This window comes from Xylaria bambusicola (assembly GCF_022495145.1).
Source record: "Xylaria bambusicola strain CBS 139988 unplaced genomic scaffold F5B22scaffold_3, whole genome shotgun sequence".
In the NCBI taxonomy this organism is placed as follows: domain Eukaryota; kingdom Fungi; phylum Ascomycota; class Sordariomycetes; order Xylariales; family Xylariaceae; genus Xylaria; species Xylaria bambusicola.
Genome location: NW_025953556.1, coordinates 1,163,682 through 1,190,150, shown reverse-complemented (window position 1 = coordinate 1,190,150; position 26,469 = coordinate 1,163,682). Strand labels below are relative to the sequence as shown.

Genomic DNA, 26,469 nt, shown 5'->3' with positions numbered 1-26,469 from the left:
ACCACTTGTATATACATGCGTGGTGATAAGTAATGAGCATACTAGCTTTCACCTAGTGTGTGCACCTAGCGATTATGGTTCTCAGCTTGCTAGGTTAGTTTCTTTGTCTCTCTCTCTCTCTCTCTCCGTCTCCGTCTCCTCGGTCCATGTCCGGCAATTTGTCCCGGCACCTACTATATCGAGCTAGAGCTATCGGTTGTTTTCGTGCTGTAGTTAACTGTCCGCAGGGGATATCAGAAAAGAGGATCGGAGAACCGATTCCAGATTAAAAGTTCTCTGTCATCGGTGTCCTTTTTTTTTTCCACCGTTTTGTATGGTGGCGGGGGCAGGGATGGGATAAACCTGTGAAGTGAGGGGGCTTGATTTTCAAGGGAGGGAGGGAGGGAGGGGTAGGATGTAAGTAAGTGATGAGTTATACATATGTCGTGTTTGGTAGACTATTAGTCATGGAGGCGGAAAGAAGGAAGAACCGGTGTGGGTTTGGACTGTTTCAGGACGTATCATATACTTGCTCATGTATGTATGTGTTGAAAATATATGTAAGTACATACTTGGATCAAGTCACCGCTTCTATGAAACCTCAAATGTTAGTATTACTACCTACTTTACATTAGTAGGATATGTGAAGATTGGCACAGATCCCGCTTTTTGATACTCTTATTTTCTCTGACTGTAGTGCTGGATGAGCTAATATGAGATACACTACATGTGGGTTTGCTTGCTTTGGATATGTATTTCGTGCGTTCGTGTACATACCTACTTTTGCTTGTCAACATGAACGTCTTTTTCCAATGACGGAAGAAGACCCGAAGTATATATCAAGAGGCGCAAGAGAATACCAGGGGGAAGGAAGACTGGGGAGTTGACATCAATTACACCGCCGGTCAACCCCCATTTACCTACAAGCCAACTACGGTATCTTTACCTAGTCGGACTTGTATATTTTGCTTGCCTTGTCAATATCGTGATGCCAGGATGAAATGCAGCGAAGTGCACTACTTGCCACGTGTTCGAAGCCTGGCCTAAATACCAGTTATATCACATTCTCCGTTATGTTAGATCTAGCTTACGTGCTAACGGCCTTAGCATCGTGGGTTCAACAAGCGCGATGGCTAGCAACACACACCCCTTGGTGTATACTTGTATGTATCTGCCATGACGTTACTTGCTGTCATAATTTGTTTCCTAACCTGTTGACTAGTGGAAATCAAAATAGAACTATGCTAAAGCGCATCTGTTTCCCATACATGTATACTGTTCAAAGATATAATTCATCTGCACAGAATCTGCCTCGCATTGATTCTTGTCGCCATAAGTAATACGTGGTGGACGCTGGAAGCGGGAACATTGTACTATTTCAAGCTGCCTATGGCTTATTTAGTTTCATAGGTCTCTATTACCTCTGGTTATAGATTGCGGGATGCTGTATGTGTATAGTCCGCTAGGGGAGAAAGAAATAATAATTAGATCTTTGCCTTCCTTAATTTCTCTCATATGTGGTCATTTTCTGAGTATCATGGAATAATTGGGTTGGACCACAATATAGTAACATGTAAGGTAGGTATTTGTTACTTCGAAAGCGAGGGAGCTGCTCATCTGCACGTATCGTCAAGGTCTGATTCTCGTAGTATGATCGTAGTATCGAGAGAAAGTGAGCGTTGGAGAAGTCGAAGAGTCTTGGTAGTAACACACACTCTCATCTTAAGAAGTAGTCTTCGATCATGTGCTTAGCTTTAATGTGTAGATCATTCATGTGCTTAGCTTTAATGTGTAGATCATTCATACCCAGTTGACAACTTTGTGGCTATCATGCATAACACATGGACAAAAAAGAAAGACCTCATCTAACTGTATAAAGCTGAAGGTGTCCCGGCCAGGAGCTCGCAATTGAAGTCCTCGTAGTATCCATATGAACTGGCCTGTGATGACTAGAATAAGTCGAGATATAGCTCCTTGCCATACATTAATATGAGGATACTAAGAGAATAGTTTATAGGAGAATATAATTCAAGTCAATAGAATCGGTGGTATCTCATGAGAGGTAGATTTGGACGAATCGCCCTCAGATGAGGGAGCATGTACCCCTACAACAATCTCACTACCTCTTACCAAACCACGAGATGGCCAACTCGACAGGTAGCACTGTTGGATTATGAGACTGTTTATTAATGAAGCATGCTCGGTAGACGTAAATATGGTATTGAAAGTGACGTGATCTACGAGGCATTTCAGATAACAATGTATATATCTGGTTTAATGGTCTTGAGGCGGCTTCGATAGTGAGAATGGAGTTAGCACGCCTAATATGCTCTATGCTTGTGAATGGGGGATTGATGCCTACGGATCTTTTTCTTTTTCTTTTTTACGTTGCGTATATTTGTCAATCATGATCTGATGTTATTGCATCAAGAATCTTGGGACAGTAGGAAGGGATTCCGTCTGAGTGACATGACCTTATTGAAACAATCGTACCATACACAATACTGACTCTCAGTTCGCCGGCCAGGGTACAGCAAGCCACCACCCCTCCGATGCACATATACCCAAAGATTCAGCCTGTAATTTCCAACTCAAGTAGAACCCAGACATTGCACTGAGCCGATGAGTACTGGGTGAATTCGCGAAGATGCTGAACGGCGTGCTCGAGGAAAATTACAGGGATATATGTACAGACGGACAGTAGCTATGGGGGCAATGATATAACGACATAGTCACCTTCTGGGGTTATGTACCAGAGCCACAAGGAGAAGTCACAAGTGACAATCTGTATTGCAAGACAGAGTCACCTACTATGAGCAATATCGAATCCAAAAATTGATACCATTAGTGTACGAATCTCTCGCCGGTGCAGTGTCTATTGCGTGGCAACTCCTGAGAAAACCTCAAGAGTGGCATCAGCAGAAAGTAAGAGAGAAAGGACGAACATAGCTAAAGCGCACTCAGTGGGAAAGCTGTGAGTTTATGCCCACCGGGTTCCGTTTCTCATACTCCTGAGTGCATTTGTCACATTCAATATGAGGTGAAGTTGGGGATTAACAGGATTGGGAGTGGCAATTCGGAAAAGTCTAGTCCTGAGAGCATTATACGTAAATTCCAAGCTGGCATTAAGTGTACGGAGTACTCAGGCATTAATATCACCTACCATAGCCTAGTTATTCACGTAGAGACCTCATAGGCGAAGAGTCGATCTAGCAGTATTGTCCCAGCTGTAATAGAAGAGGTGCCGACTTGATCACCAAAAGTCGCTCAAGGTTTGATTTTGCTCATTACTGAAAATACAAGGCTCTTGAAAGATGAAGCGTTCTTTTTGTTTCGTCTCGATAGTCTGTTAGCAGACTCATAGGCGTAAATATACACGGATATTACTCCACTCGCACGCAGCTAATTCTCTCGGGCATCTCGTAGAATCGATAGTTACTGTCGCCCAAGCAGTATATCGAATACCCTGACTAACCCCTCCCCCTCACTCACACACGTATGTGGACTACTATCGTGTTCTTTGTGAACTCTGTTGTCGTTATCCTTCCACACTCATCGCCGTCAAACTCTTTAGTTTAGTGGTGAGCAGCAGCACCCTCCTCCTCTTCCTCCTCGACTAGCCAGTCCTCAACGACGGCGGGCGTTGACGTAGCAGTGGTGGCACCCTCGTTACCCTCGACCTCGACGGCCATGTTCTCATACTCCTTCAGGCTGGTGGCAAGGTCGGCCTCCTCGGGGGACTTAGGGGCCTTGGGGGCCTTGAACTCTTGGACCTGGCCGACGCTGTCATTCTCCTTGATGGGGGAAGGCTTGTAGGCCTTGAGTTCCTTGAGGTAGAGTTCCTGGACGAAGTCGGCTGATTGAGATGTTAGCAGGTCTGATTTATATCACTCAAATCTGCAACTAATTAGAAGGGCGTCGGGCGCGGGCGAAGAGCGTATGGTAGGCGACGGGCACAGATTATAACTGTATATGCTTCAAACTCTACTCCGCCAACACTCGCCACATCTCGTTGTCCGCGCCGTGAACCATCGGGAGGGGAGACACTGGGAAAAGCGAAAGGCCAGGCGGGAGGGAATATGTCGAAGCTCACCTCGTCGAGAAACGGTCGGGGCAATGAATCCTCGGGTAGCGTTAACCCTCGCGACACGGGTGACAGCCGAGATGGCCGATCGAGCAGTCTGCAGCAGCCAAGTAAGTCAGCAAACACACCAACCACCACTCCAATTTGACGCCAAGTATGGTCATCTACTTCGAAGACTCGTCCTCCTCTTCCTTGAGAAAACTTACCGAGACTCTCAATGGTGCGAGCATATTGTCTGTCGGCTGGATGGAAATGGCCCAATTGGGAGATGGTTGGGGGAATCGTGGGATGTCGATGATAAGTGGTTGAAGGATTGCGTTGATTTTTCGTCCCGGTCGGATCGAATCGCGGCGTTTAGCTAAGTCCAATCAGATCCATTCAATGAGACGGAGCTTGGACCACACCACAGCCGACCCTCTTGCCCGCTCAGGGCCCGCTGGTCCCCGAATATTCATTAAGCCATGTTAGATGAATATTGTAGTATACGGTAAAAATGGTGCTGTGACGTGAGACTCACAGGCTCGACAGGTTAGCTAAGTGTCAACAATCTGAAACTTCGGCTCTACAAGGACCTGAAGATACAGTTCACGCAATGTAGGAAATATTTCGTTGATTTCACTTCTTCTATTTCTAGTCACGCCCTTCCGATGAATATGCTCTTCCCATTGTATCCGGGCGGCTGCCTTTCCTTTAAGGCAAAGTGCTGGTGTTTCTCGTACTATACAAGGTTGTAAGAGATAATATGGTATCGCCGATAAAAAAATACGGATGTAAAATCATCCTACTCAAGTACTAGTAACTAACGCCGTCGACCCGGACTGCCGTAAAACCAGAGGCTTGTGACCAGATCCAATTTGCTTAATGGTATATGCTCCATGGCCATTGTGCTGAATTCCGTTCAGTCGACACCATGTAAGGCGTCGCCTCGTTGAGAGTTTCTCTCAACCTGATAAAATACAGTGACAGAGTTGTAACCTGTCTTCAAATTTCTGAATTATTGTTATCCTCAAGATGTAAAGAGTCGGCTTGAAATGTGTGGGATCATATTTAAGCAGGACAATGACCGTCCGCCCCGAACGATAGCAGCCGCATAATCTATTACGCGATCATTCTTGTGCCGATTTCATTTCGTCAAAGAACGTACTACTGTGGTTATCATGGCGCCTGTTGCTGTTGTACCCTACCAGTATAGTTATTCATGTACCTCGCCTTCGTCGTCGGAACTAAGTCGTTGCCGTTTCTCTTCTCGGGTTTCGGATGCAACTGAGTCAACAACTTTCCGCTTAGATGGAGAGGCTAAACCATCCCCATTTGCGCTCTGATGGACAGTTAAAGTATTCGCCGCTTCTTTCAGCGCGGCATCAGAGTCGCCAGGGGCAGCTTGAGATGCCGATTCTGCAGCGGCCGTGTCAATCTCACGTTGAGCCGCGTCTTCATCTATACCGTTTACTCTGACCCTAGGGCTTTGAGTAGCACGGTCAGTTCCTGGCGACGCGTTGTTACTTGAGCTAGGCTCCTCGCCCCTTCTCCTGGAATTCTCTAGGTTAAAGTTGGGTGATCCGCTATAGGGATTCTCCGACTTTCGTAGTGGATTCTCGACGTAGAACTCTTTTAGCACTTCGATTGCCTTGGCGCAATGATCCGGATTCGCCTTCAAGAACTTCCACCAAGGCTCTCCATTCACATCTTTAATCCGTTCGCCGGTAAATATACTTGCGAAAAATATCGACGCAATAGATATATTGTGTGCGTCCAGCAACAGGGGTAATACCGTTAAACAGGCGTCATTGCAGAACGCCCAAGCTGCATGCCGCAAGGCTTTATTGTGGATGAGGTCGATGGACCCGAGATATTCGTAGAGTTTGTAATGCGGATTGTCGATGGAGACATCAAAGGTGAGAGCCTCTAGCATGACTTCCTCATACATGAGGATACTATCGCGCCATCGCCAGTACTCTTTGGATTGTTCATCGACTATGAGCTTGGAGTTTTTCTGAGCAACCTTCGCTACAGCAATAATGATGTCCTTTGTTTTCCGGCAATTTTCTTCTGTCTTGTTTGCAAGGAAGAGTGCGGTAGCAGCAATATTCTAAACGAAGCCCGGATATTAGCATTAGATCTGGCCCGGCGCAGGTCTTTTATGTGGTTGATAGCGAACAACGTGAATAGAGTGGTATCCCGAACATGACATTGACGAAATTAGACGCCTTAACCGAGACTTACGTAGTGATGTATTCCGCCTGCCTTATTATCTTCGACCATGCTACGTCTCATATAGAACCGATGAAAGAAGACACCAGCGACATAAAGGGTAATCTGAGGAAGTTCCAAGAGGATACCGGCTTGGTAGATGAAGTTAACACCTTTCGCCCGCCGTAATCTCTCCTCGGCAGGCGGGAGCCCGTCCAGGATGCTTGGACTGCCAAGAACTTCCTCCTGTGTGAAGTACCACTGGCTTGCCATGGTGTCTGGAGCTGCGAGGGCTGGTGAAGAAGACGGGGGCGCGCTCTGGCGCGTGGGAAGCCTTGGGGGCGAAGTGCGGGACGAATGCGTGGGAGGAGAGGGCGCAGGAGGCGGAACGTCGCGCCGGCGCGAAGGCGACTTCGACGGGGCAGAAGCAGAAGCAGAGGTGGCGACAGAGACAGGGACAGATCCCGGGCGGTTGTTCGTAGGCGGTATGATGGGCGGCTGGTAACCCTCACGAGGCGGTGGTCGGTATCGATCAATACTCGCCATTGCGCGCTGGCCTAGGCCGGGAAGATTTCGGATTTAGTGTGCGTAAGGGAGTAGGTACATGTATGGTATATATGGGTATCGGCCGGTATGGCGCGGCGCGCGAGGTGCGGTGCTGCGCTGTGCTGCACGGCTTGTCAGTCGCTTGCCAGTCCCGCCAATGCGAACTAGAGCTTTAGGCCTTAATCTGACTTAATCAGACGGCAGAGTGGAGCGCTTAAGGACCGTGTAGACCGTATGATCGTGTACGGTTAGATGGGGGGGCGATGGCAATCGGAATCAGAATCGGAATCATATAGTACTTGTAGACAAATGGCAGTAGTCCCGGTAGTCAATCAGAGGCAAAGGATAGCATTTGCTGCAGAGGCGAGAGGCTAACGAGTGGATGGAGCCCGTCGTTTGCGGTACCGATACATGTGGTGGATGTGATGGTACGTAGTGAAGCAGCTCGAGCAGTTGAGAAGCTGCAATCATAGCCGGTGGTGGCCCGTACCTTACCTACCTGGGAATGTTCTTTGATCTTTCCCCGGCCGTGCTGATTGGCCTATCGCCACCTCCCCAACGGCTATATAGCCTTACATAAGTCACCTTACTACCCCAGATTATTGTCAAGTACGGAGCACGAGGTAGGTAGGCACTTGTTCGCAATCTTGATGTCTAGTTAAGATTGAGTGCAAATCTAGGATAACAAGACATACTAGGGGCGGCTGTCCCTGGCATTGTGGTCATATTAGGTATCCGGAGCTGCCATCAAACAGTTCCAATAGCTTGCAAGAAAGAGAGCAGCTAGCAATTGTTTGAGCAAGAAGGAAGCATGTGTTTGCTTCAAAGAAATACATCATGATGATGTCTGCTGTTGCTTTTCTGATAGAAAACAACATCCTAGTAGACCAAATCTATGAAACTGCGTCAATAAATCTTGAAGAGGTTTTTTTTTTTGGGTATGATTAATACATGGGGCCGCTCTTGGAGATGTCCAGCGTTGATGAAATATCAAGATGCCAGCTGCCAATCGGCTCTCCCAACGATTTATCTACCCATCATCAACGGTTCCCTGCCAGAGGACTGTTATTTAGGTTCAGTGTCCCCATTCTATAGTGTCGTAATGAAACGCATTTCTAGGCAGAAAAATTGTGGTAACATTGGTGCTTATCAAGATATCCTATGTCTAGGTACTGAGAAGATTGTGGATATCAATCAACAGAATGGGTGTGATAGGTGTGATCGAGTACTTTTTCGTCCAACGCTGCACGACTTCAACAGACCATTCACAACCCGGTCTCGGGATCTGGGGAGAGTGTATATGTCCTGGCCCGAGTTGACTTGACATCAGTACAGAGTAAATAGAATCAGGGAATCCGATCTCTCGCCTTTTCCAAGCACCATGTCTTCGTTGATAGTCGATGCCTTTGGTAAAATATCCCCAGCGAACTTGCAACCACCATAGGATGGGATCCTGAGAGTAAAACCTTCTGGTGGCATCAAGCTCTCTCTCTCATCCTCTAGTACTACGTTCCTGGCTGCTGAATAGTCTATTGGACATAAGATATCACTCATTATCTATTACCCGATAGATGTTTCGTAGTAGATTCTCTAAGCATCAATCGATGTTTCTATTCAAGGGGTATCAGATTTATTCAACAAAATGATCTCCATCTATAGTCTCAGTAGTCATCAAACACCTTCGCCGTCGTTCCGTCCCCATAGGTTTACTCTCTTGTCGTGTCCACCACTAACGATCCATTTCCCGTCTCTGCTAACATCCACAGAGGCGACCGGTCCAGTATGACCCTCCAAAGTTTGTACCAATGACCAGTCATCTGCAGAGAAGATGTTGACTTTGCGATCGAAGCCGCTCGAAACAAAAAAGGTGCCAGATTTCTTGGGTAGTTGATTCCCTTTTTCGTCAGTGCTAGGAGGTGTTCCTAATAAAGGATCATCTAACCCCTTGAACCACCTTAGATCGGACACCGCACTACTGTGTGCGCCAATACCGCCTGTCCTTTGCACTTTTCTGACGTCCCAGCACTTGATCCAGCCGTCTGCCGACCCTGTTAATACTCGATGGCCATCAGAACCCCAGTCGATACCATGGATCGGCTTAATGTGGCCGTCCAAATGTCCATCGAGAATCATCACTGTTCTTCCGGACCTTAGATCCCATATCCTACCAATACTGTCCATGCCTCCACTGGCGAGTAGTGACCCATCAGTATTATAGCTAATTGCGAAAACGCCTCGCGAGTGTCCTTCTTGGAGAAGTAGTTCCGAGCTCTTCTCAACATCCCATAATCTCCAAGTAGTGTCGTCGGAGGCCGTAGCAAGATATCGTCCAGACGGGTGGAATTCAACTCTGACCACGCGTTGACCATGACCCTCCAAGGTCGACAGTGGGGTATCTTGTGATAAAGACCACAGGTTAACCTGGCCGTCCGCAGCCCCGGAAGCTAGGTTGACAGTGTCTGGGGACACATTACACTCAGGTAGGGTTGCCCCAGGGAACCATGATATGCCACCTATTCGGTTAATATGGCCGCGTAATGTCATCTTCTCCTTCAATGAAGGAATCTCGATAAGCTTGATCGAACCCCCCCAGTTTCCTGCGGCGACCATCTCCCCATTCGGCGATATCCTCGTCATACTAACATGTCGGTCTCCAGCTGTCTGACTGCCCTGAAGCTCAAAGCCCTGTAGTTGTTCCTTGACTTGTTTGCGGAACTTAACATGAGTGCGTAACGGTATAGAAGACTCTTGCTTCTCAAAAGCTAACCTTCGCTTTGCTCTCGGCAGCGAATATCTTGCAATCTCTTGTCGGGCCCGGAGAAGCTCCGGACTGCCGTTGGTGTAGAACTCTTCCTCTTGGTCTGCCTCCTCGTCAGCCGGCGCGTCTTCCATCGCAACGTCAGCAGCCTCCGTGGTTCCTTGCTCCGTTTGCAGGTTTAGCAAAAGTCCCCTTAGCCGATCGCGGCGATCTGCAAGCCCTTCGCCGAAAAGTGTAATAGGCTCCCCGAGCTCTCGGAGTCTTGCGCGCACCCGCCCGTCGTCAGTAGGGACGGCAATATTGGCTGCCATCCTCTTGCGCTCGAACTGCGAAAGGAGCGCCGACGCCTTTTCGGGCGCGATGCCCGCCGACATCGCGGGCATATCATAGTCGTAGTCGGTAGGGATTTCATCGAGGCTCATGCCATGGTCCTGTAAAGCGAGTCAATCAGTTAGCTATTTACACATTCGAGTGACGTGTCGGAGAGATATCACATACCTCTTCAGCCTCCTCCACATAGGCCTGGCGCGCCGGGTGCATCATGATGGGCAAATTATTTCATGCAAGGCTTCAAGTGCTGGTGAATGACCTTGTGCACGACCGATTAGCACGTTGACAAAAGATGGCTAGCTGTTTGCGTGAGTTGCGGTCATGACCTTGGAAGTTGAAGCAGGCAGATACACTCGAAAAGCTCCGTATCGATAAGCAGGTGGGTTGGTAGCTCATAAGGCAGCGGCACCCAACAGGTCTGAACAGGCTAGGTTACCTAGTTGACGACTCCAAGAGTGCTTGCTATCAAAACCTACCCATATAGAAAGCACCTGAAAAGCCTCACCCAAGCTCTATCAATTGATGTTCAAGTTCAGCGGTTACCTATAGTCGTCACAAATATGGGCAATCTCTCTATCAGGTGGTCTAATGCCCTGTGCTGCCTATAGCTATGGGCCTGGTAATTACACGAGGCTGCATCACCAAGCGCGATGTACTTGGTCAGACGGAAATTCGTGAAGCAACCAATTGATTTAGGGAGTAGGAGTTGAGGTACTTTTACCTAAATTTTCAATTCAAGTAATTGACAACAGAGAAACGCCAAGGGGTTCAAGCGATCGTAAGCTAGCCTTTGCCTGAGCCATAACATCTAACAAGAGAAAAATGAGGGTATACCAGTACCGGCTCGCCCAACAAAGCCATTTCATATCGAACATTACAATGTCTACAGAATTCTTGCGACCTGAAAAGCGTATACCCATTATATCCCGCTCTCCCTCATCCCAACCAGTCTAGGTACCCATCTATAACACTTTTAAACCCTGTATCTGTTTACTCGCTGCTATTCTTTCGGGCCCGGTCTGCAAGCCCTCTAGTACGGGCTCGCTTGACTTCGCCGAAGATAGCGCCTCCGACGTAGACTGCGAAAAGCACAGCAGCAACAACGGAGTATGCGATGACTAAGGACCGGTCGGCGGAGGCAAGCTCAAGGCCGAGACCGCCATTGACAATACCCAAAACGAGCAGGACGCGACCATACCAAATGTGCCCATGCGAAACTAGACCACGCTTCTGGTGCTTGACGTAATGAAGATGATGGAGATAACCTCCAATTGGCTGGACACCGAAGAGCGCAACGACAACGGTGCCGAGAAGAGTGTGCGTCGAGCCGAATTCCTGTAATTCCTATCAGTTCGAGAGGAAACCAGACAGGGGGTTGGACAGCATGGTAGGTAGACTGTGAGGATATATTTTGGGACTTCGCAACTTACAATTCCAGTGCGCTGGGCGAGAATGACACCGACGGCAAAACCTGCCCACATGACTAGGAACGAGCCAATCTGCCACACTCCGTGCAGCATCCAACTGCCAAACAGAGGCATCAGGACAGAGCCGATGGGGTATAGGACGACCATGACGATGCTCATTATGATTCCGTGGGCCGAAGCAAGTTTAGGAATTTCGCTAACCGATGAACTGCCATCCCCGGAGCCAGTATTGCCGCTTGGCGGCGTAGTGCCTTCGCCAGCGTTTACGAATGGATTCCCGTCGCTAGCGATAGTAGCTTGAGTCAGATCGAAGGTGAACTGAGAATTTGAGTCGTGGATGCTGATGCTAGCATCCAAGCTGTTGCTGTTGAGCGCATTACCCCCTTTCCACGCAGCGATGAAGTTGGCACTGGTGTCCGTCAGGTCCAGGGAACCACTGCCACCGTTCCAGCTCTCGCAGTTGCTGCATTGGATGTTGGCTACCATAGTTTGTCCGTTATCGACGATACCACTACCAGCCAGTAGCTTAATATGCGTGTCGCTTTGAGGTTGCGGTGGTGAGTGGCCGGTACCGTATCGTGGAGATACCGTCACGTTGCCATCACCGTTTGCATACATGACGAAGATGTTGGCTCCCCTCATTTGTTGCCCGGTTCCGAGAGCCACCCAGCTATAGGTCGTCGGCGCTCGTAGTTGCATATAGATGTTGCCCTGGGCAGACGAGGCCGAAGCCTCGGGCACACCGACCTGGTAGCATACGTTGCTCGTTGGACAGCGCGACACTGTCGCTGCAGTACCAAAGGCGCCATATGTCAAAGCGGCTGTAGGAGCATATCAGCAACGGAGCCGTAGAATGCGGGCTATGTGATATAACAATTCAAAAGAAGCCTCAATGCCTAGCAGGTTGGCAGCGGTATACCTCATGGCTCCAGATGACCTATTGTGATACCTGATGACGCGAGGAAGGATAGAATATCAGTTGAAGGAATATGCTGATTCACTTACACAAGGCCGCTGTCGTGAACAATTGCTGCATCATTTTGTGTATGTTGTCGCCTCTAGATATCTATTTCCCTTCTTTTCTTTTCTTTTTTGTTCTCAGAAGGGCCCCTCTAAGAGATGAAATAGAGTTGAATCGTGGTGATGACGCGCGTTGCCCTTTTGAACCTATTCCGTGTAAGACAGGTACCCGGACAAGATACGGAACCTTATATGGATAGAGTGCCTACCTCTGTCGTGGGTTTGGTGGCTTATGTATTCCACCTCTTATGTCAAGTGCCAAGCAAGCCTCTTTTTCTGCACGTAGTGCCGAAGCTCAGCTATAAGCCACAGTGACTGGCGAGGATTGCGTATGCTGCTACAGCCCGCGTCTCTTGTGGTGGGTTGATGATGATCCAGACGCAGCTAATGTGTGACGCCTACGATGTTTGCAAGTATATGAATATGTATATACCTGGGCACTTCTTTCTTGTCACCTGATAATGGTTTCCACGTCTCAATTGGATTGGTTTCGAAATTTTCTTTTTTTCCCTGGCTGGATTATGGCAATGTGCAGAAAGTCGTCATCAATCGGTATGCGTCTCGGGCTCAAGGGCTATCAAAGGATTCGTTTCATAAAGGAGTGACGTTTTCCCTCACCTTGGGTCTCTTTGAGGGGGGGTGTAAGGTAGGGCAGACGGCGACCAGTAGTATTCGTTCGATATCACGGTTACCCAAGGAAGGCTCCTGTAAATTGCATGGTCGTACCAGCAGGCGCGCGAAGCATAACGCCTTGGGGTCCATGATATATATACACTAAGGTTGAATGACCTTCCCAATCTTACTCTGCCTTCATTGTTGTACGTATTCCAGTTTACTCTCACCCGCCAAGGCTTGGTAGATCAGCATAGCACTCACGTATTCGTGACTTAGTTGTTATGAGTGTAGCGTAATGGGGCAAAGGAAGGTTACCTATTATTCATGGATGGCTTGATAAACGGTCCCAGCAAAGTTGCCCAGCATCTGCCCAGCACAACGGACGAGCTGGGGTGTCTGGTTGCATTTGCCGATCCTGTCACAAAAGCTGGGACAGATCGCCTGCATATACATACAGTAGGTACTTTCATTGTGTCATGCCCAAAATATCATAAGAGTACATATATTATAAGGCTTGTTCTTCATTGGTAGAGAGCAGGCTGTTCTGAAACAAGAAGACTTGGACTCACCAATCCTGCCTCTTGGAAAGTAATGCTTCCTCGATGCTTGCCTTCCCAATGTGCTTACGCCCGCCATACGCGGATATTTCGCCTACCTACGAAGTAGACTGCCATCGATTGTATATCCGACCTAGATAGAGACATATGTACTATGTAGTTGGTTTATAGACACCACCGCATAATTTCTCACTTCTTACTAGTACTTCTACTTCTACTATGGTTACTCTGTAAATAATTTAAAATGCACGTGTACCACCATCAGCCCGCCTAGCCTTGCCTTTTCTTAGGACAACCTTACCTACCTGCATGTACTAGGTAGGATGAGGCGTAAGTCTGGACCAAGGCCCCGATTGGGGGTCTCAGTCTTCAGCTTCAACCAACCAGCGAGCCGCCAACGTCAGCAGGAAGTTCGACTTACCAAATCTGGGAAATGAAATGCCGGTAGCTAGACTAACTTGCACGCTATCAAACACTCTAGTGTAAAGCTTTGATGTTAGGGCTTCTATATATGTAATTACCTCCTTTATCTACAATTAACACTCTCAATGCTTGATAATTAATACATCGTACAACGACAGGAGATGCGTGGACCTTCGGCTTTTTGCTTGCTCGTCTTCTTCTTCTTCTTCTCGGGGCATGTTTCCGACGTCCATAGTACCAAACATGTATGTAAGACTAGAGATGACGACAGCTAAAGGCTGAATATAGGTATATCGACGCCAGGCTCGGCCGCCGACGCCGTGTAAGCCTGCCATTGGTTGGATGGTGTATTCCAAGAGAGGCGCAGCCTAGGACGCGTAACCTTGATATCTTGACACTGCACTACTATGTGCCATGAGTGAAGTATGCAAGCAGGGCTTGGCCTGTATATTCCGGTGGTAGGTAGTAAGCTCATCTCTCCCTAGGGCACCGATTCCAATGCCGAGACATGGTGTACACCACTAACTCCTGACACCGCAAACTAAATTACATAGGTCCATACTTAGTATGGCAGTTGGATCTGCGTGGGGAGTTCCGTTGCTAACGTGCCGGAGAAGGTCTGCACGGCATCTACTATCTAGCGTCAAGATATTGAGATGCGTACACTCTACTGCTACCCATATGAAATAGCTAAGTAACCAGACAGCAAAAGAAGGTATTCAAGGCGAAGCAACGTATTGTGGCGCTAGATTTCGCACTAACGTTAAAAATCGGCCGATGATATATTGGCCAAGTGAAGAATTCGTCGCCGTGGGATGAAACAGGTTGTCTGCCTGTGTGGTTGCGTGCAGAAATGATGCACTTGCAACACATAGCCCACTATGATCCTGGAAACGGCATTAGCAGATCTGCCAAATGGGACTCGGAAATCTATCCAATGGGTTTTCGGGCTTCATTCACATCGGGGGTAACTCAATCCCGTGAGTATCCCCGAGCCGACGGATTGTGCAACGCTTCATCGGGTTAAGAGCTCAACATCAAACACGACACAAACTCTCATGTGAATTGAGAAGAGAATGCAAAATGGTATCTAGTAGGTGTTGGCATCCATGGCGCCGGCGATCTACTGTCGACGTGTATTTCGCCTTTCTTTTCTTACTATGCAAGGGATTTCCCAGAGAAGAGGTGACGTCTAGATTCATCTCATTTGCCGTATCGGGTCAAGAAAGACTTGGCTCTGGTAGTGCGCACGATTGGTGCGCTGCACTAGGTGCACCATGTAGAAAATTTAATATCAACCGAATCAAAGGTGTTTAGCTGTGCCATGATATGCTATCGGAGTTTACCGTGGCAACTATCTATTTGAAAACTGGCTGTACACATATCTACCTACCTAGTTAAATCGTCTGACGACTCAGATATCTCACCGAGAGTCGTTCGCCGACGGATCTACGCTGTGCCGAACATAGCCTACATATGTGACTAACCAACTGCATCAGTTGGTTGACTGGCATATGCCTCGCCAGGCCACCACAAAATAAGGATATCGAAAGGAAAAATAGAGAGAATAATTTCAACCAGCAAGAAAACCGAAATCTGGTGCTCAACTGCAGGATAATGATGTAAATGATATCCGACATTTTTACACTTAGCTATCTAGGCTGTATCAAGTTGGCCATTACATATTTCGACTCCAATATCTCCGGTATGAGCGAGGCAAGGTTAGCTACGTCTATACTAGGTGGTTAAGATATATTATGCTGGAGGCTCTTTCATATGACTCGCTCACGTCCTACAGTAACTGCCTAGGCACTCGTCGAAAGAGCCTACCTAGACTCTCCATTAATACCTGTCGTGAGATAACAATAATGCGATCGGTTCTCTACGAACACGAATACTATAATGAAGTTGTTGATAATAGTTTGCGCAAGGGGATCGCATATATCATACTCTGTGTCTCTACATACTTAATGAGCGACCTAGCCTCTCTAGATTACCTAGTTCAGGCATTGTCTTCTTACTGTATGCAGGAGATTTATCTCCGTTGACTACGCCGCATGCAACATAAATTTCCTAATAGCTTCTCCACTATCTCAAAATAAATATAGGTAGGATATGACCTTTATCTCCATTCTGTCCCGGCTGTGAAGGTATATTGGATGCAAAGCTACGTGGTTTTTGGCAACATGTAAGCAGAAAGGGGGATTGATCCTTGAATCATGAATTCGGCAATACGCGCTGAATATCCTCATCTACTGATATAGGACTACTGCTTACCTTTACCACTTAAATGAGAGCAGGCAAATCAGCAACGGGATTCCAAGCGAGACTTGCCATTTCTGGCAATATTGAACATGACAATGGCGGTACTAGGACTTCAATATGGTCTTCAGACATATACGAGGAAGGTAGCATATATTGTGATGTCTATCCATCTACTCGACGTGAGTTTCAGAAACGCTTGGTTAACAGTGTTCCATTCCCTATCAACCTAGACAAAGAAGAGACAAGCTGCAGGCGTCTATAATAACAATATCCCATCTCCCTGTCCAAACTCCTAACAAAAACAATGCGCCACGAATTCCAGTAGCAGAGAAGTAAAGCGAGAAAATAATGAAAAGTGCTGTCATCGCATTGGTGCAGCAGTAAGCTGCATCTTATCAAGGTCATTCCAACATTTGCTAGCGCGCTATCGACCATATCATCAACCACAATCCCCTTCCTCATATCCGGATTGATGAAAGCCGCGCCACATCTTCGTTAGCATCTGGGAAAATTATACTCAGTAGGCTCCAGCCATCATGCATCCGTGTTTCTCCAGCAGACTGCTAGGGGCAACAAAGCTGAATCCACCGAAGGGGTCTTCCTTAAAGCTCCCTCCAGGTGACATACCGCTCCACGGGTCCTTGGTTGTGGTGAGAGGGCTAAGAGAAAGGTCCGTAAACTCGGGAGCGAAGTTTTCTGCTAGCTCCGGGTCGGTAATCATCGGCTGAATTGGTGGCTCCATCTCTCTCGCTGCGAGTTTCTTCCAGTCGATCTTGCGGAAGAACCTGTGGCGTTTGATGAGCTCGAGGTCTTTTGGCATACGCGAACCCAATCGCTTGGCAGGATCCTTCCTCAACAAGCGGGCAAGAAGGTCTTTGGCATCAAGACTCAAAAAGTAAGGCATGACAACCTTTTGCTTGACAATGTTGTGTTGAACTTTGGCGTTGTTTGCGCCTCGAAATGGTGGGTTACCCGTCATAAGGTCGTAGCCCAGGGCTCCGAAAGACCACCAATCAACTGCTTTTCCGTATTTATTTCCAAGGATAACCTCTGGAGCCATATATTCAACTGTCCCAAGGATGGACTTGCAACTATCGTCATCACCAACAGCTACCTTTGAAAGGCCGAAGTCGGTGAGAAGCAGATGGCCATGCGCATCTAATAGACAATTCTCCGGCTTCAGATCTCTATAGACTACACCAAGAGAATCATGGAGATAAGATAAGGCAAGGACCATCTCTGCCATGTAGAAAGCAGCAGTCGATTCTGAGAACATCTTCTCCGTGCTCAGGTGGGTGAATAGCTCGCCGCCTTGTCCATACTCCAAAATGAGATAGAGCTTCTCGCGATCTTGAAAAGCATAATAGAGGTTCACGACAAATGGGTGTCTACTAACAGACTCAAGGATTTGTCGCTCTGTCTTAGTCTGCTCAACTAGCTTCTTCTGAACGATCACAGATGCCTTCTTAAACTGCTTCTGTGCGTAAAGGCGGCCAGTATTTCGCTGCTTAACAAGAAGCACAGTTCCGTAGGTGCCTTTACCAAGGCAACGTAAAGGCTCGAAATCGTCCGGTTGCATTTTGCGAGGCACAAGTCCACCTTCAACGGCACCATACATGGGCTTTTCACGAACACTGTCGCTCACAAAGTCGTGCTCGAGCTTTACCTCATAGGACACCGTCCCGCTCTCCAATGATGCATCATCATCACTACTGCCGATCTGGCTGCTGGTAGTGCTGCTCGTGTAGCGGGGTCGACTGTTACTACGTGTTCGGGTCATAGTGCTCGTCGGGGAGTCATTGAGGCTAAGAGGTTCGAGTTGTGTGCGCAACTTGGCAATGCCGCTCATTGCAGGAGACTGAGCGCCTCGGAGGAGAGGGCTACAGTTTGCACTAACCACATCGTCAATGCGGTGGGGGCGACTGCGTCTAGCAGATAGAGGCGGCGTTGCGCAGCAATCCGAGTCCTCGTCGCCGGACACCATAGGTGTCATGATTGGAGTTGGGGCAAAGCCCCGAACGGTAGTGAGTGCGGGAGCCGCCGGTGGGAGCATCTTGACGTCGTCGGTATTAGGAATCCGGGGTCCTGTCCTCGCCTCCTGGGCGTCCTTGCTGGATCAAAAGAGACCCCTGGTTTTTCTATGTGTAATTATCGTCAAGTATATCTTCCTAGTGACGGTGAAGTATTAGCCCGCCCCGATTCACGGTCGGCGGGTGCCTCGTCGGCGTTCAGCGTCGGCTCGTGGTTCACACAGATAATCGAGGTATGTTGGCTGGACAAGTGGAGTGAGCATCGAGTAAGAAATCGAAGAAAAGTCGTCGCGATATGTTTGCTGATGCATTGGCAGCGGGATAGGATACTGGTAGTTGTTTTTGAATCGGATGCCGGTTAGGATCGTGGGTTTTCACCAAATGGTGGTGGTTGAGAAAGGGAAAAGCAAGGCAAAAATGAGACGGAGTATGGTGTACAAGTAGGCATGAGATTGGAATTATTGGTGTGGGGACAAGAAGCAGGTTTGGTTACATTGTGCATTACCGCTGTACCCTGTACGTCAACACAGCGGAAACTTGGGTGAGCAATTAAGTACAGTACATCTACCGCACACAATGGACTGCTAGGTAATTAAGTAATGGTACCTACCTGCAATGGCGGCTGACCACCACTGCAACCACCATTTGCAACCACCACCAAGTTAAAAACTACCTAGGTAGTAGCCTAGGTACCCGCGTCTATCCGTCGATCAGCTGTCACCCTCCAAAGTAGGTACCTGCAACTCTCTTGCGAGTCTGCAGAGAGTCTGCTATGACCGCAATCCGTAGGCAGACACCTACTGCTACTGGAACCTGGAAGCCCCGTGTTTCAGCCGACCTGGAGCACCTGCGCACTTGAGGTGTTCAGTGGGTAGATTTAGGTGAGCAGCTGCAACCCTCAGGTGCCCAACCTTAACTCGAACCAAGATCCACCCCACATCCGACAACCACAACAATTAAATTAAAATACCTGCTGTCACTTTAGGATTCAAAAGTATATTCTACCTACACTTTACAGGTGGTTCCTATAAAAATCTCGAGGCTCCATTGTATGTATATGGATCAAGGTAGATATTTACTTGTCTACAGGTACCTGTATAATACATACTGAGGTATGTACATCTGAATGTACAGCATCACATGCTAGGTACTGGTATTGTCCGAGCCAGAATGCTTTGGGGGGCCTTTAACTTTCCATTTTTAGCTTTCCACTCTCGCCGCTTACTGGCCAAAACACCTCCCAGACACCTCCTAAATCAGGTGCCCATTCTAGATACCTACCAAAAGCGGTAGGCATTAGCCCGATTAGGGGCAGACCGTCTAGCCGCAACCAGAAATCACGCGGAGTGCTACATCCCGTCACAGCTCCCGTCATTAGTGGCATCCTGTTCCCCTTGCACCTGTTAACTCTCAGCAAATTGAGACGATTGATACGAAACAGTAAAGGACTTGGGCCGATCCAGATTCGGCTTTACTACCATACACTCCATGAAATAGCATGTCACCAGTTCCATAGGATGATTAGTTGATCGCAGGCACATACAGATCTAGATATGGTGTTGGGTCTTTACTAACGCTTCTCCATGTAGCGCCACCCCAATCACCGTGTCCTATAAAAAAACGTAGGATCTGAGGCGCCGCGTTGCCCATACTATTAATATCCCGGTTCTTTTCGATATCTTTAACATTCTGTGTGAGCTATTAGCGATGTAACTCGGACTGATCCCCGTGGGGAAGCCGTCGGCCGTTCCACCATGTTAAAGTGCGACACACTATTTAATCGCTGGCAATGACTCATGAGTCGTGTTAATACCATGGCCAATACAGTAGAACTCGCAAGCCAAACCCACAATCTTGTAAGCGGTAATTTGGTGGTGCCTTAGAAGTTAGTGGTGGGAGAGAAGTACTTTAGTCATATTATGCCAGATAACTTCGTACCACACCCAGCATCAACACGTGGCCGGGTCACATTATAATTTTTATTTGCCCAGTGCCCACAATACGCTCTGGACTACTCTCGTTCAACCAACACGACGCCAACTGGATCAAACCAAACGCACCACCATGGTAAGTACCAGAGAGTTCGGAAAATCCAATGCAGATTTTGATGCCATCAAGCCCTAGACTAGAATCCCATCGTACTCCAAATCGTTGTGTTGCCAACCAACCAACAATCGTGAGTTTCCACGTGTTGAACACCCAACACTTGGTATTATCTCCCACTCACCCAAACTCGTAATAGGGTAGCCAGTGATAGCTGTACTAGGCGACATTGTCAAGAATACGCTTGTTCCGGGGTGTTTAATGTTGGCATGGCGCAAAATCAAGCATCAGTATAAGTATCTATATCATCTTATAATCAACGTATAACTAACTATATTATGAATAGACATACTGGAAACACAGCTTGTGTATAATCAAGTCTTAAATATTGTGAGAGGAAGATAGTGAGAAACAGGATATATGTTATGTACACTTTCGAGACCTGATATATTGGTAGCGACTCACTTCTCATAGACCCGAGTCGATATAGACGTGTAGGGTGTCCAAACATCGGATCTCGATATCAGTCTAGTAGTGGTAATTGCACACTGAGCAGCCATTCTAATGCCCTAGGGTTGAAACGCGGTGCCGTATGTACCTAAGCGGCGTGATTTAAGGGATGTGCTGGCTCCTCTTAACAAGTCTGCTTCTGGCCCACAGAGCTCGGTTTTTTAGGATTTAGTCGTTCGCCTAGTATTCATGCGACGAGTATCGAGGTTCGATCCGACCTTTTATTGCTAGATGAAGTGGCGGCGATAGGATCGAGTAAATGCTATCCATTTTGAAGGAGATGATAGGCAGCTGACATCTATTAGGTTCAGCAATTTCGATTTTCCTGTCCCATATATCGCAGTAGATTCCGGGTTCACATCTTGTCACCTGCATGATCCGTAGATTGAAGCCTGTTCTTAACTCCATAGATCAAAACCCGACATGATTTAACTACATGAGCAAGCGCTCAAACCATGCGACGATGTTGGGCCCATACCATTGACTGTTGGGCTCGGAGGCTTGCCGAAACATGATTTCCGACTTCATTTTGTGGGTGGCCAGTATGTTACTATTCGATAAAAGGGTGCCAGCACTGCCGGTATCTCTATAGCCAAGACCCGTTGTGTCATGGACATTATGGATTTCCCATCAACTAACCATCGTTGATCTACAAGCGTGAATCCCTAATAGCCCCTTAGGTACAACGGGGAGGAATGAGATAAACAATTTGGGGCGCTCTTAGCTCTCAGGTAACCCCGTTGATCGAAGGAATGTAGTTGCCGATAAGCTCATTTCAAGGCCCTACGCGTGAGCTTTGAATGGAAGTAGTGCTGGTGTTATTTCAGAGGAATACGTCTCGCAGCCGGGTAGTTCCGAAACGAAACTCTTGTTCAATCTATGATCGTGCATCCATCGTAGTGTCAACACATCCGGCGGATATTACAAATTTAAGGAACTCACAGATACCGGCTATTATAAATGTCGTACCCAGTTACTGCCATTGGACTCTTATGGAATGCCTCGATTATGGACGTAGCTGGTTACCGGTGCGGGTAATGTAATGGTATTCGTGGGTGATATCAGGTCTTGGGATTAGAAAGATATGTAATAATCTGCAATGGCTGCTAAGATCTCGATGTAGTCCATTCCGACCAGTACCCTTGACCTAAGTGACTGATCTTGACTTTAAGCACAGTTAGACAGACCTTCCCAACCTCGAAGTTTGTTGGCGTGTCTAGTCCTTTCAAGGGGAGTAGATGACATTGAGGCATGTTCTTTCTCATCTAGAACTTTTAGTCTAGCATTCACTATAGGTCATGTATTGAATCGATGCACAAGAACCGGACGAAATAAGCTTCAACTGTTGCCGACTGAGCGAGCGTAATGATAAATTATCACTCAAGAAGAACATGTACAGCAATCAGTTAACCCATGATTTCATGACACCCATTGCCAACCCAGCTTTACCCCCCTTGCTTAGATGTACATGTCTACTAGATCTCACTATTGCGCCTAGGGTTGAAAATGCGTCAGCTTCAATTGGATTGCTTGAATATAATAGAAAATCTAGTGTCCTACGGCTACTAATCCGAATTGGTGTAGTGGTTAACATCTGACGTTTTCACTTGCGAAATCCGTCGAGCCCGGGGTTCGATTCCCCGATTCGGAGATAACTTTTGCACATGCATCCAATTTTGCTTTTTGCAACAAACTTAAATTTTATTTTATCGGCCAAAGCTTTTCACTTTCTGGGATTAAGGACTATCCCGTTGATTGCTGACCTGAGTGTCTGGGAGTACTTACCGTGTCGGCGCTAGCGTGCTCGACTTTCTATATGGGCTATACGTGTTGAAGATTTCGATGAGATGATACCTACTGTCAAAGGGGTTTCGAGGGGAGGTAGAGAAAATAAAGTCTAATTGACGCTGGCTCAGCTTCTCCCTCAGCCAGGCGGGGGAAGGACAACTAGAACAGCGACTTAGATTACGCCGTTTCTCTTTTGCCCCTTTACTCCAATTCAAGATCAACACCGTTCTGGTACTGCTTTTGTTCCCAGATATCACCAGAGCCGAAATTCTTTTGTAATCATAATCTACACTTTCAACGGCCTCCTTTGCATCTAATACAGCCCATCCGCAGTCAATACATGAAGTTTTCCAAGACTACATGCCCAAGCGCCGTTCCTTGTATACATCACCTAAAATGCACTTAGCAGGAGATATGCTCATCTCTTATCATTCGTCTATAAGTTGAAGCTAACACTATTAATCTTCAGCAACCCTAACAACAGACTTCATCCCTCTCGTCTGCTTGACTTCATCTAGGAAATCTATAACATCTATCCAGTTGCGGAACTCCGTGAGACGGATGCGTTCCTTTTTATTCAGCAGCGCGCTTCGATCAGGGCCGAACCCAGCTCCACACATCTCTGTCAGATGATGTACCCCCAACTTTAATGGTAAGGGAGCACGCGCAACGTTGTTCATGAAGACATCGACGGCCTCCCACGGACATGTCTCGTAGCCTGCGAATAAAGCCGGGTTCGCGAGTAGAGCACGGGCAGACATTAGACCGGCTAGCTTTGGGAGATGTGGGTGTGTTATACTAGGTGCAGACACTCCATTCTTCTCCGGCCCATTCGCGTTAGAGGTGAAGGTAGGTTGTGGTTGTAGCAGATGTGATGTATAGGGTAACGTTGAGAGCGTAAATACATCTCCAGACACGCAGACGGGGAGTTTGTCGCCGAACATGTTCGTCAACAGCTCCAATGCTTCTAGGTTGATCGGCACAGTGGACTGCGTGTAGCGAGTGCGTGGGTGGATCGTTATCCAGTCTATGTTCCGGTTCTGCTCGTCACCTATTACTGTATTGATGAAGTCGACGGTTTTTCTCAGGTCATGGTGTACGCGGATTTTGACGCTCACACTCCTCCCTTTTCCTTCCACGTGCTCTATATCTTCTTCTTTGCCAACGCCCCATCCGTCCTCCCTCAGACGCTGTCTTGTGGCGATCACCATGTCGCGTACAAGCTCTCGCTTTTCCATCAAGGCGGCACCGAGAGTTTCTGCGCATGCCCAAGATTGAGGACAGCCACAGTTAAGATCGACGCCATTGACAAATGGTGCGGCGAGTGATGATGCCCGCGACAGCTCTAGGGGTGAGTTGGACCCGAATTGGGCTATAGTGGGTAACTCACGCCTAGACGTTGAGATGGTCAAGTCGCTGTCCCTCGCAAAATTGTTTCGGTTGAATTCCTTGGCTAGAATCATAGGCGTCCAGCAGAGGTCAGTACCAAAGTGTTGCACCGTTTGTCTGAAAGCAAGCTGTCGAGTGTTTTAGTGACCTGAGTACTTATACAGCCCATAGTGGAAGAGATTTCAGGAAAAGTCCTGGGAGAATGCGGATATATCGCGAAACTGGGCAATCCCCTACCTTGCTATATCGCACCATAGGTGCGCAAGCATATAAATATCTGTTTTGGGACTTGGCAACATCGAATAATTTCAGAGGACTTTGGGAGTCAGTCTAGCTATACATGTTCAGTAAAGATTTAGACTTACTGTGTCCTTGCGTGAGGTCCCTCTTGTGCAGTGCTATAGGCCATTATATCATCTGGGATCTTGATATGTCATTTTGTAAGCAAAACATGCTATTGAAGCCGTGCCAAATCACAAGCCGCGATGACTGAGCCCTGAGATTTCCGTTCGCAAGATTCGAGTATGAATCGGATTTGTTGTGTTTGATTCCAATACTAATTAATGGTGTAGTTGGTAGGTACTTGACTTGTTGAAGATTGCAGCCTATCACAAATGGAGGGGTGGAGGGGTAGGTAGGAAATCTCTTAGCAGTAGTATAAGCTCAACGCTACCTATTAACCTAATTACGTAGGTATACGGCCGCAAGCAATTGAGCATCCATATCTCGTCTCAGCATACTGTCGCAATGGGTTTGATAGATATTGAACACAGTACAGTAACAGAAGCATTCAACTTTGACCTTGGTAGCATCTTAAACTCCGCTTGAAACCGCGAGGCTGCCCTCGATCGACTTAGGCAGATCCTTGAATAGGTAGGTACTAGTCCCCAAGTTGTATTCGCAGTACGCGAAGCGCGGAGGGCGGGGCTTCCGATATAAAATTAGAGGTATGTAGATATGTCATACCTATGTATGTACAGTGGTTGGGAGAGAGAAAAAGAGAGGTGCGAAGTACATCTATGGTACGCCGCCATAGCAATACAAGCTGCGTCGGATACCCGCGGGCAAGCGCGCGGATTTTGCACCTCTAAATCCGCTCGGTCGCCGTTTGAAGCGAGAAACAAGCAGGTACAGCTAGATCCTCCAGTACTATGTAGATGCAGACGTACCGGCTGAAACAAAGATGGATTTGTGGCACTAGGCGATTGTGTATGCTGCGTCTTATCGCCGGGTGGAGAAATACATCATTGAAGACTGAGGCCGCAAGGGGACTTAACGGGTTTTCAATGGCCGGTGGCATTGTTTATTAAAGTGTTTAAAGGGCAGCTGCCTCCTCGCCTTCGAGGAACATCCCCTCAAATCCAATTGCAACCCTCCTCGATCCATCACTTTCTACTATCACACCAACCTTTATACTCTACACCTAATTTCTCGATACGTCTCGGTGCAATTAACATCACCATGGTTCAAATTATGGGCAAAGAAGTCGGCCCTACGGGCTTTGGGCTAATGGGATTCACCTGGCGAGCTCAGCCATGCCCACAGGAACAGGCATTCGAGGCTATGCGGGAGGCGTTACAGCAGGGTGCTGTCTTCTGGAACGGGGGCGAATTTTATGGTACTCCTGAGTACAACAGCATGGTCCTCCTTGAGCGATACTTTGAGAAGTACCCTGAGGATGCCGACCAGGTCATATTAAGCATCAAGGGAGGCCTAAATCTCCAAACCCACCAGCCCGACGGGTCGCCCGAGGGAACACGAAGGTCCATCGATAACTGTCTCCGCCAATTGAACGGGCGGAAGAAGCTTGATATGTTTGAGTTTGCTCGCCGAGATCAGAAGGCGGATATGAAGGAGACATTTACCATCATTCAGAAGGAGTACATCGACACGGGCAAAATTGGAGGTATCTCGCTTTCTGAGGTCCGAGCGGAAACAATCCATGAAGCTGTCAAGCACGCTAAGATTGTAGCCTGTGAAGTCGAACTGTCACTGTGAGTTTTGTCCCCTGGTAAATACCTGATGGAATGCACAACCCTAACTGCTTGTTGCAGGTTCTCTACAGATGTGCTGCATAACGGTGTTGCAGAGGCTTGCGCTCAGTACGGCATCCCACTTGTTGCTTATTCTCCGCTAGGTAGGGGATTTCTCACCGGTGAAATCAAGACCTTTGACGATATCCCCAAAGATAGCTTCTTAAGGGGGATGCCGCGTTTCCAGCCGGGAGGAAACTTCGAGAACAACATCAAATTAGTGCACGAGGTTGAAGAGCTGGCGAAGAAAAAGAGCTGCACCCCTGCTCAACTTGCCATCAGCTGGGTGAGAGCACTCAATGGTCGCCCGGGTTTGCCAACCATCATCCCTATACCTGGCGCTACTCGCGCGGAACGCGTAAGAGAGAATTCCAAGGTGGTGGAACTAACGAGCGAAGAAATGAATGCAATCGATCAAATCCTCAATGGGTTCAAGCCAGTAGGCGCTCGTTACCCCGACTCTGTTCCTATGGAGACATAGA

At 47.7% G+C, this 26,469-nt stretch overlaps 9 protein-coding genes and 1 non-coding gene across 10 annotated transcripts; 4 read left to right on the top strand and 6 right to left on the bottom strand.

Moving 5' to 3' along the window:
- Positions 1–878: 878 nt before the first annotated feature.
- On the top strand, positions 879–1,450 carry F5B22DRAFT_265535 (uncharacterized protein). Its single transcript, XM_047970141.1, has one exon. It carries the CDS (start codon positions 981–983, stop codon positions 1,317–1,319), a length of 339 nt encoding a protein of 112 aa, XP_047835400.1. The 5' UTR covers positions 879–980; the 3' UTR covers positions 1,320–1,450.
- Positions 1,451–3,187: 1,737 nt separating this feature from the next.
- On the bottom strand, positions 3,188–4,477 carry F5B22DRAFT_588848 (ATP synthase complex subunit H-domain-containing protein). The gene is made up of 3 exons (XM_047973698.1): positions 4,270–4,477; positions 4,073–4,160; positions 3,188–3,835 (listed from the first exon to the last, which is right to left on the bottom strand). The coding sequence occupies exons 1-3, from the start codon at positions 4,291–4,293 to the stop codon at positions 3,555–3,557; spliced, it is 393 nt and encodes a 130-aa protein (XP_047835399.1). The 5' UTR covers positions 4,294–4,477; the 3' UTR covers positions 3,188–3,554.
- Positions 4,478–4,559: 82 nt separating this feature from the next.
- On the bottom strand, positions 4,560–7,232 carry F5B22DRAFT_588846 (cyclin-like protein). The gene is made up of 2 exons (XM_047973697.1): positions 6,287–7,232; positions 4,560–6,152 (listed from the first exon to the last, which is right to left on the bottom strand). Exons 1-2 carry the CDS (start codon positions 6,797–6,799, stop codon positions 5,256–5,258), a joined length of 1,410 nt encoding a protein of 469 aa, XP_047835398.1. The 5' UTR covers positions 6,800–7,232; the 3' UTR covers positions 4,560–5,255.
- A 1,114-nt stretch (positions 7,233–8,346) lies between these two features.
- On the bottom strand, positions 8,347–10,328 carry F5B22DRAFT_588845 (WD40-repeat-containing domain protein). The gene is made up of 2 exons (XM_047973696.1): positions 10,056–10,328; positions 8,347–9,988 (listed from the first exon to the last, which is right to left on the bottom strand). Exons 1-2 carry the CDS (start codon positions 10,098–10,100, stop codon positions 8,471–8,473), a joined length of 1,563 nt encoding a protein of 520 aa, XP_047835397.1. The 5' UTR covers positions 10,101–10,328; the 3' UTR covers positions 8,347–8,470.
- Positions 10,308–12,844, bottom strand: F5B22DRAFT_265492 (iron reductase domain protein). The gene is made up of 4 exons (XM_047970140.1): positions 12,544–12,844; positions 12,320–12,481; positions 11,318–12,135; positions 10,308–11,222 (listed from the first exon to the last, which is right to left on the bottom strand). The coding sequence occupies exons 2-4, from the start codon at positions 12,351–12,353 to the stop codon at positions 10,878–10,880; spliced, it is 1,197 nt and encodes a 398-aa protein (XP_047835396.1). The 5' UTR covers positions 12,354–12,481; positions 12,544–12,844; the 3' UTR covers positions 10,308–10,877.
- A 1,061-nt stretch (positions 12,845–13,905) lies between these two features.
- Positions 13,906–15,511, top strand: F5B22DRAFT_588839 (uncharacterized protein). Its single transcript, XM_047973695.1, has one exon. The coding sequence runs from the start codon at positions 15,013–15,015 to the stop codon at positions 15,244–15,246; it is 234 nt and encodes a 77-aa protein (XP_047835395.1). The 5' UTR covers positions 13,906–15,012; the 3' UTR covers positions 15,247–15,511.
- Positions 15,512–16,440: 929 nt separating this feature from the next.
- Positions 16,441–18,459, bottom strand: F5B22DRAFT_265468 (kinase-like domain-containing protein). The gene has a single exon (XM_047970139.1). The coding sequence runs from the start codon at positions 18,245–18,247 to the stop codon at positions 16,712–16,714; it is 1,536 nt and encodes a 511-aa protein (XP_047835394.1). The 5' UTR covers positions 18,248–18,459; the 3' UTR covers positions 16,441–16,711.
- A 3,887-nt stretch (positions 18,460–22,346) lies between these two features.
- F5B22DRAFT_t24 lies at positions 22,347–22,428 on the top strand. The gene has a single exon. It is a non-coding gene; the product is annotated as a tRNA-Glu (tRNA).
- F5B22DRAFT_588829 (dihydrouridine synthase 4-like protein) lies at positions 22,363–24,342 on the bottom strand. Its single transcript, XM_047973694.1, has one exon. The coding sequence runs from the start codon at positions 24,026–24,028 to the stop codon at positions 23,024–23,026; it is 1,005 nt and encodes a 334-aa protein (XP_047835393.1). The 5' UTR covers positions 24,029–24,342; the 3' UTR covers positions 22,363–23,023.
- A 1,073-nt stretch (positions 24,343–25,415) lies between these two features.
- On the top strand, positions 25,416–26,468 carry F5B22DRAFT_642188 (aldo/keto reductase; the record flags this gene model as incomplete). The annotated part of the gene is made up of 2 exons (XM_047978088.1): positions 25,416–25,948; positions 26,009–26,468. 2 exons carry the CDS (start codon positions 25,416–25,418, stop codon positions 26,466–26,468), a joined length of 993 nt encoding a protein of 330 aa, XP_047835392.1.
- Position 26,469: the final 1 nt, after the last annotated feature.

Excerpts from the sequence above, each read along its gene's own strand:
- F5B22DRAFT_588846 (XM_047973697.1), bottom strand. The coding sequence starts at position 6,799 with ATGGCGAGTATTGATCGATACCGACCACCGCCTCGTGAGGGTTACCAG. Across the intron at positions 6,153-6,286 it reads CAGGCGGAATACATCACTAC|AATATTGCTGCTACCGCACT; the intron begins GTAAGTCTCGGT and ends GGCTTCGTTTAG.
- F5B22DRAFT_588845 (XM_047973696.1), bottom strand. The coding sequence starts at position 10,100 with ATGATGCACCCGGCGCGCCAGGCCTATGTGGAGGAGGCTGAAGAG. Across the intron at positions 9,989-10,055 it reads ATGTGGAGGAGGCTGAAGAG|GACCATGGCATGAGCCTCGA; the intron begins GTATGTGATATC and ends CTCGCTTTACAG.
- F5B22DRAFT_265468 (XM_047970139.1), bottom strand. The coding sequence starts at position 18,247 with ATGCTCCCACCGGCGGCTCCCGCACTCACTACCGTTCGGGGCTTTGCC.
- F5B22DRAFT_265535 (XM_047970141.1), top strand. The coding sequence starts at position 981 with ATGCAGCGAAGTGCACTACTTGCCACGTGTTCGAAGCCTGGCCTAAAT.
- F5B22DRAFT_588829 (XM_047973694.1), bottom strand. The coding sequence starts at position 24,028 with ATGATTCTAGCCAAGGAATTCAACCGAAACAATTTTGCGAGGGACAGC.
- F5B22DRAFT_588839 (XM_047973695.1), top strand. The coding sequence starts at position 15,013 with ATGGTATCTAGTAGGTGTTGGCATCCATGGCGCCGGCGATCTACTGTC.
- F5B22DRAFT_265492 (XM_047970140.1), bottom strand. The coding sequence starts at position 12,353 with ATGATGCAGCAATTGTTCACGACAGCGGCCTTGT. Across the intron at positions 12,136-12,319 it reads GTTCACGACAGCGGCCTTGT|CCGCTTTGACATATGGCGCC; the intron begins GTAAGTGAATCA and ends ATGCTCCTACAG. Across the intron at positions 11,223-11,317 it reads TCGCCCAGCGCACTGGAATT|GAATTCGGCTCGACGCACAC; the intron begins GTAAGTTGCGAA and ends TAGGAATTACAG.
- F5B22DRAFT_588848 (XM_047973698.1), bottom strand. The coding sequence starts at position 4,293 with ATGCTCGCACCATTGAGAGTCTCG. Across the intron at positions 4,161-4,269 it reads TCGCACCATTGAGAGTCTCG|ACTGCTCGATCGGCCATCTC; the intron begins GTAAGTTTTCTC and ends TGGCTGCTGCAG. Across the intron at positions 3,836-4,072 it reads CCCGACCGTTTCTCGACGAG|CCGACTTCGTCCAGGAACTC; the intron begins GTGAGCTTCGAC and ends CATCTCAATCAG.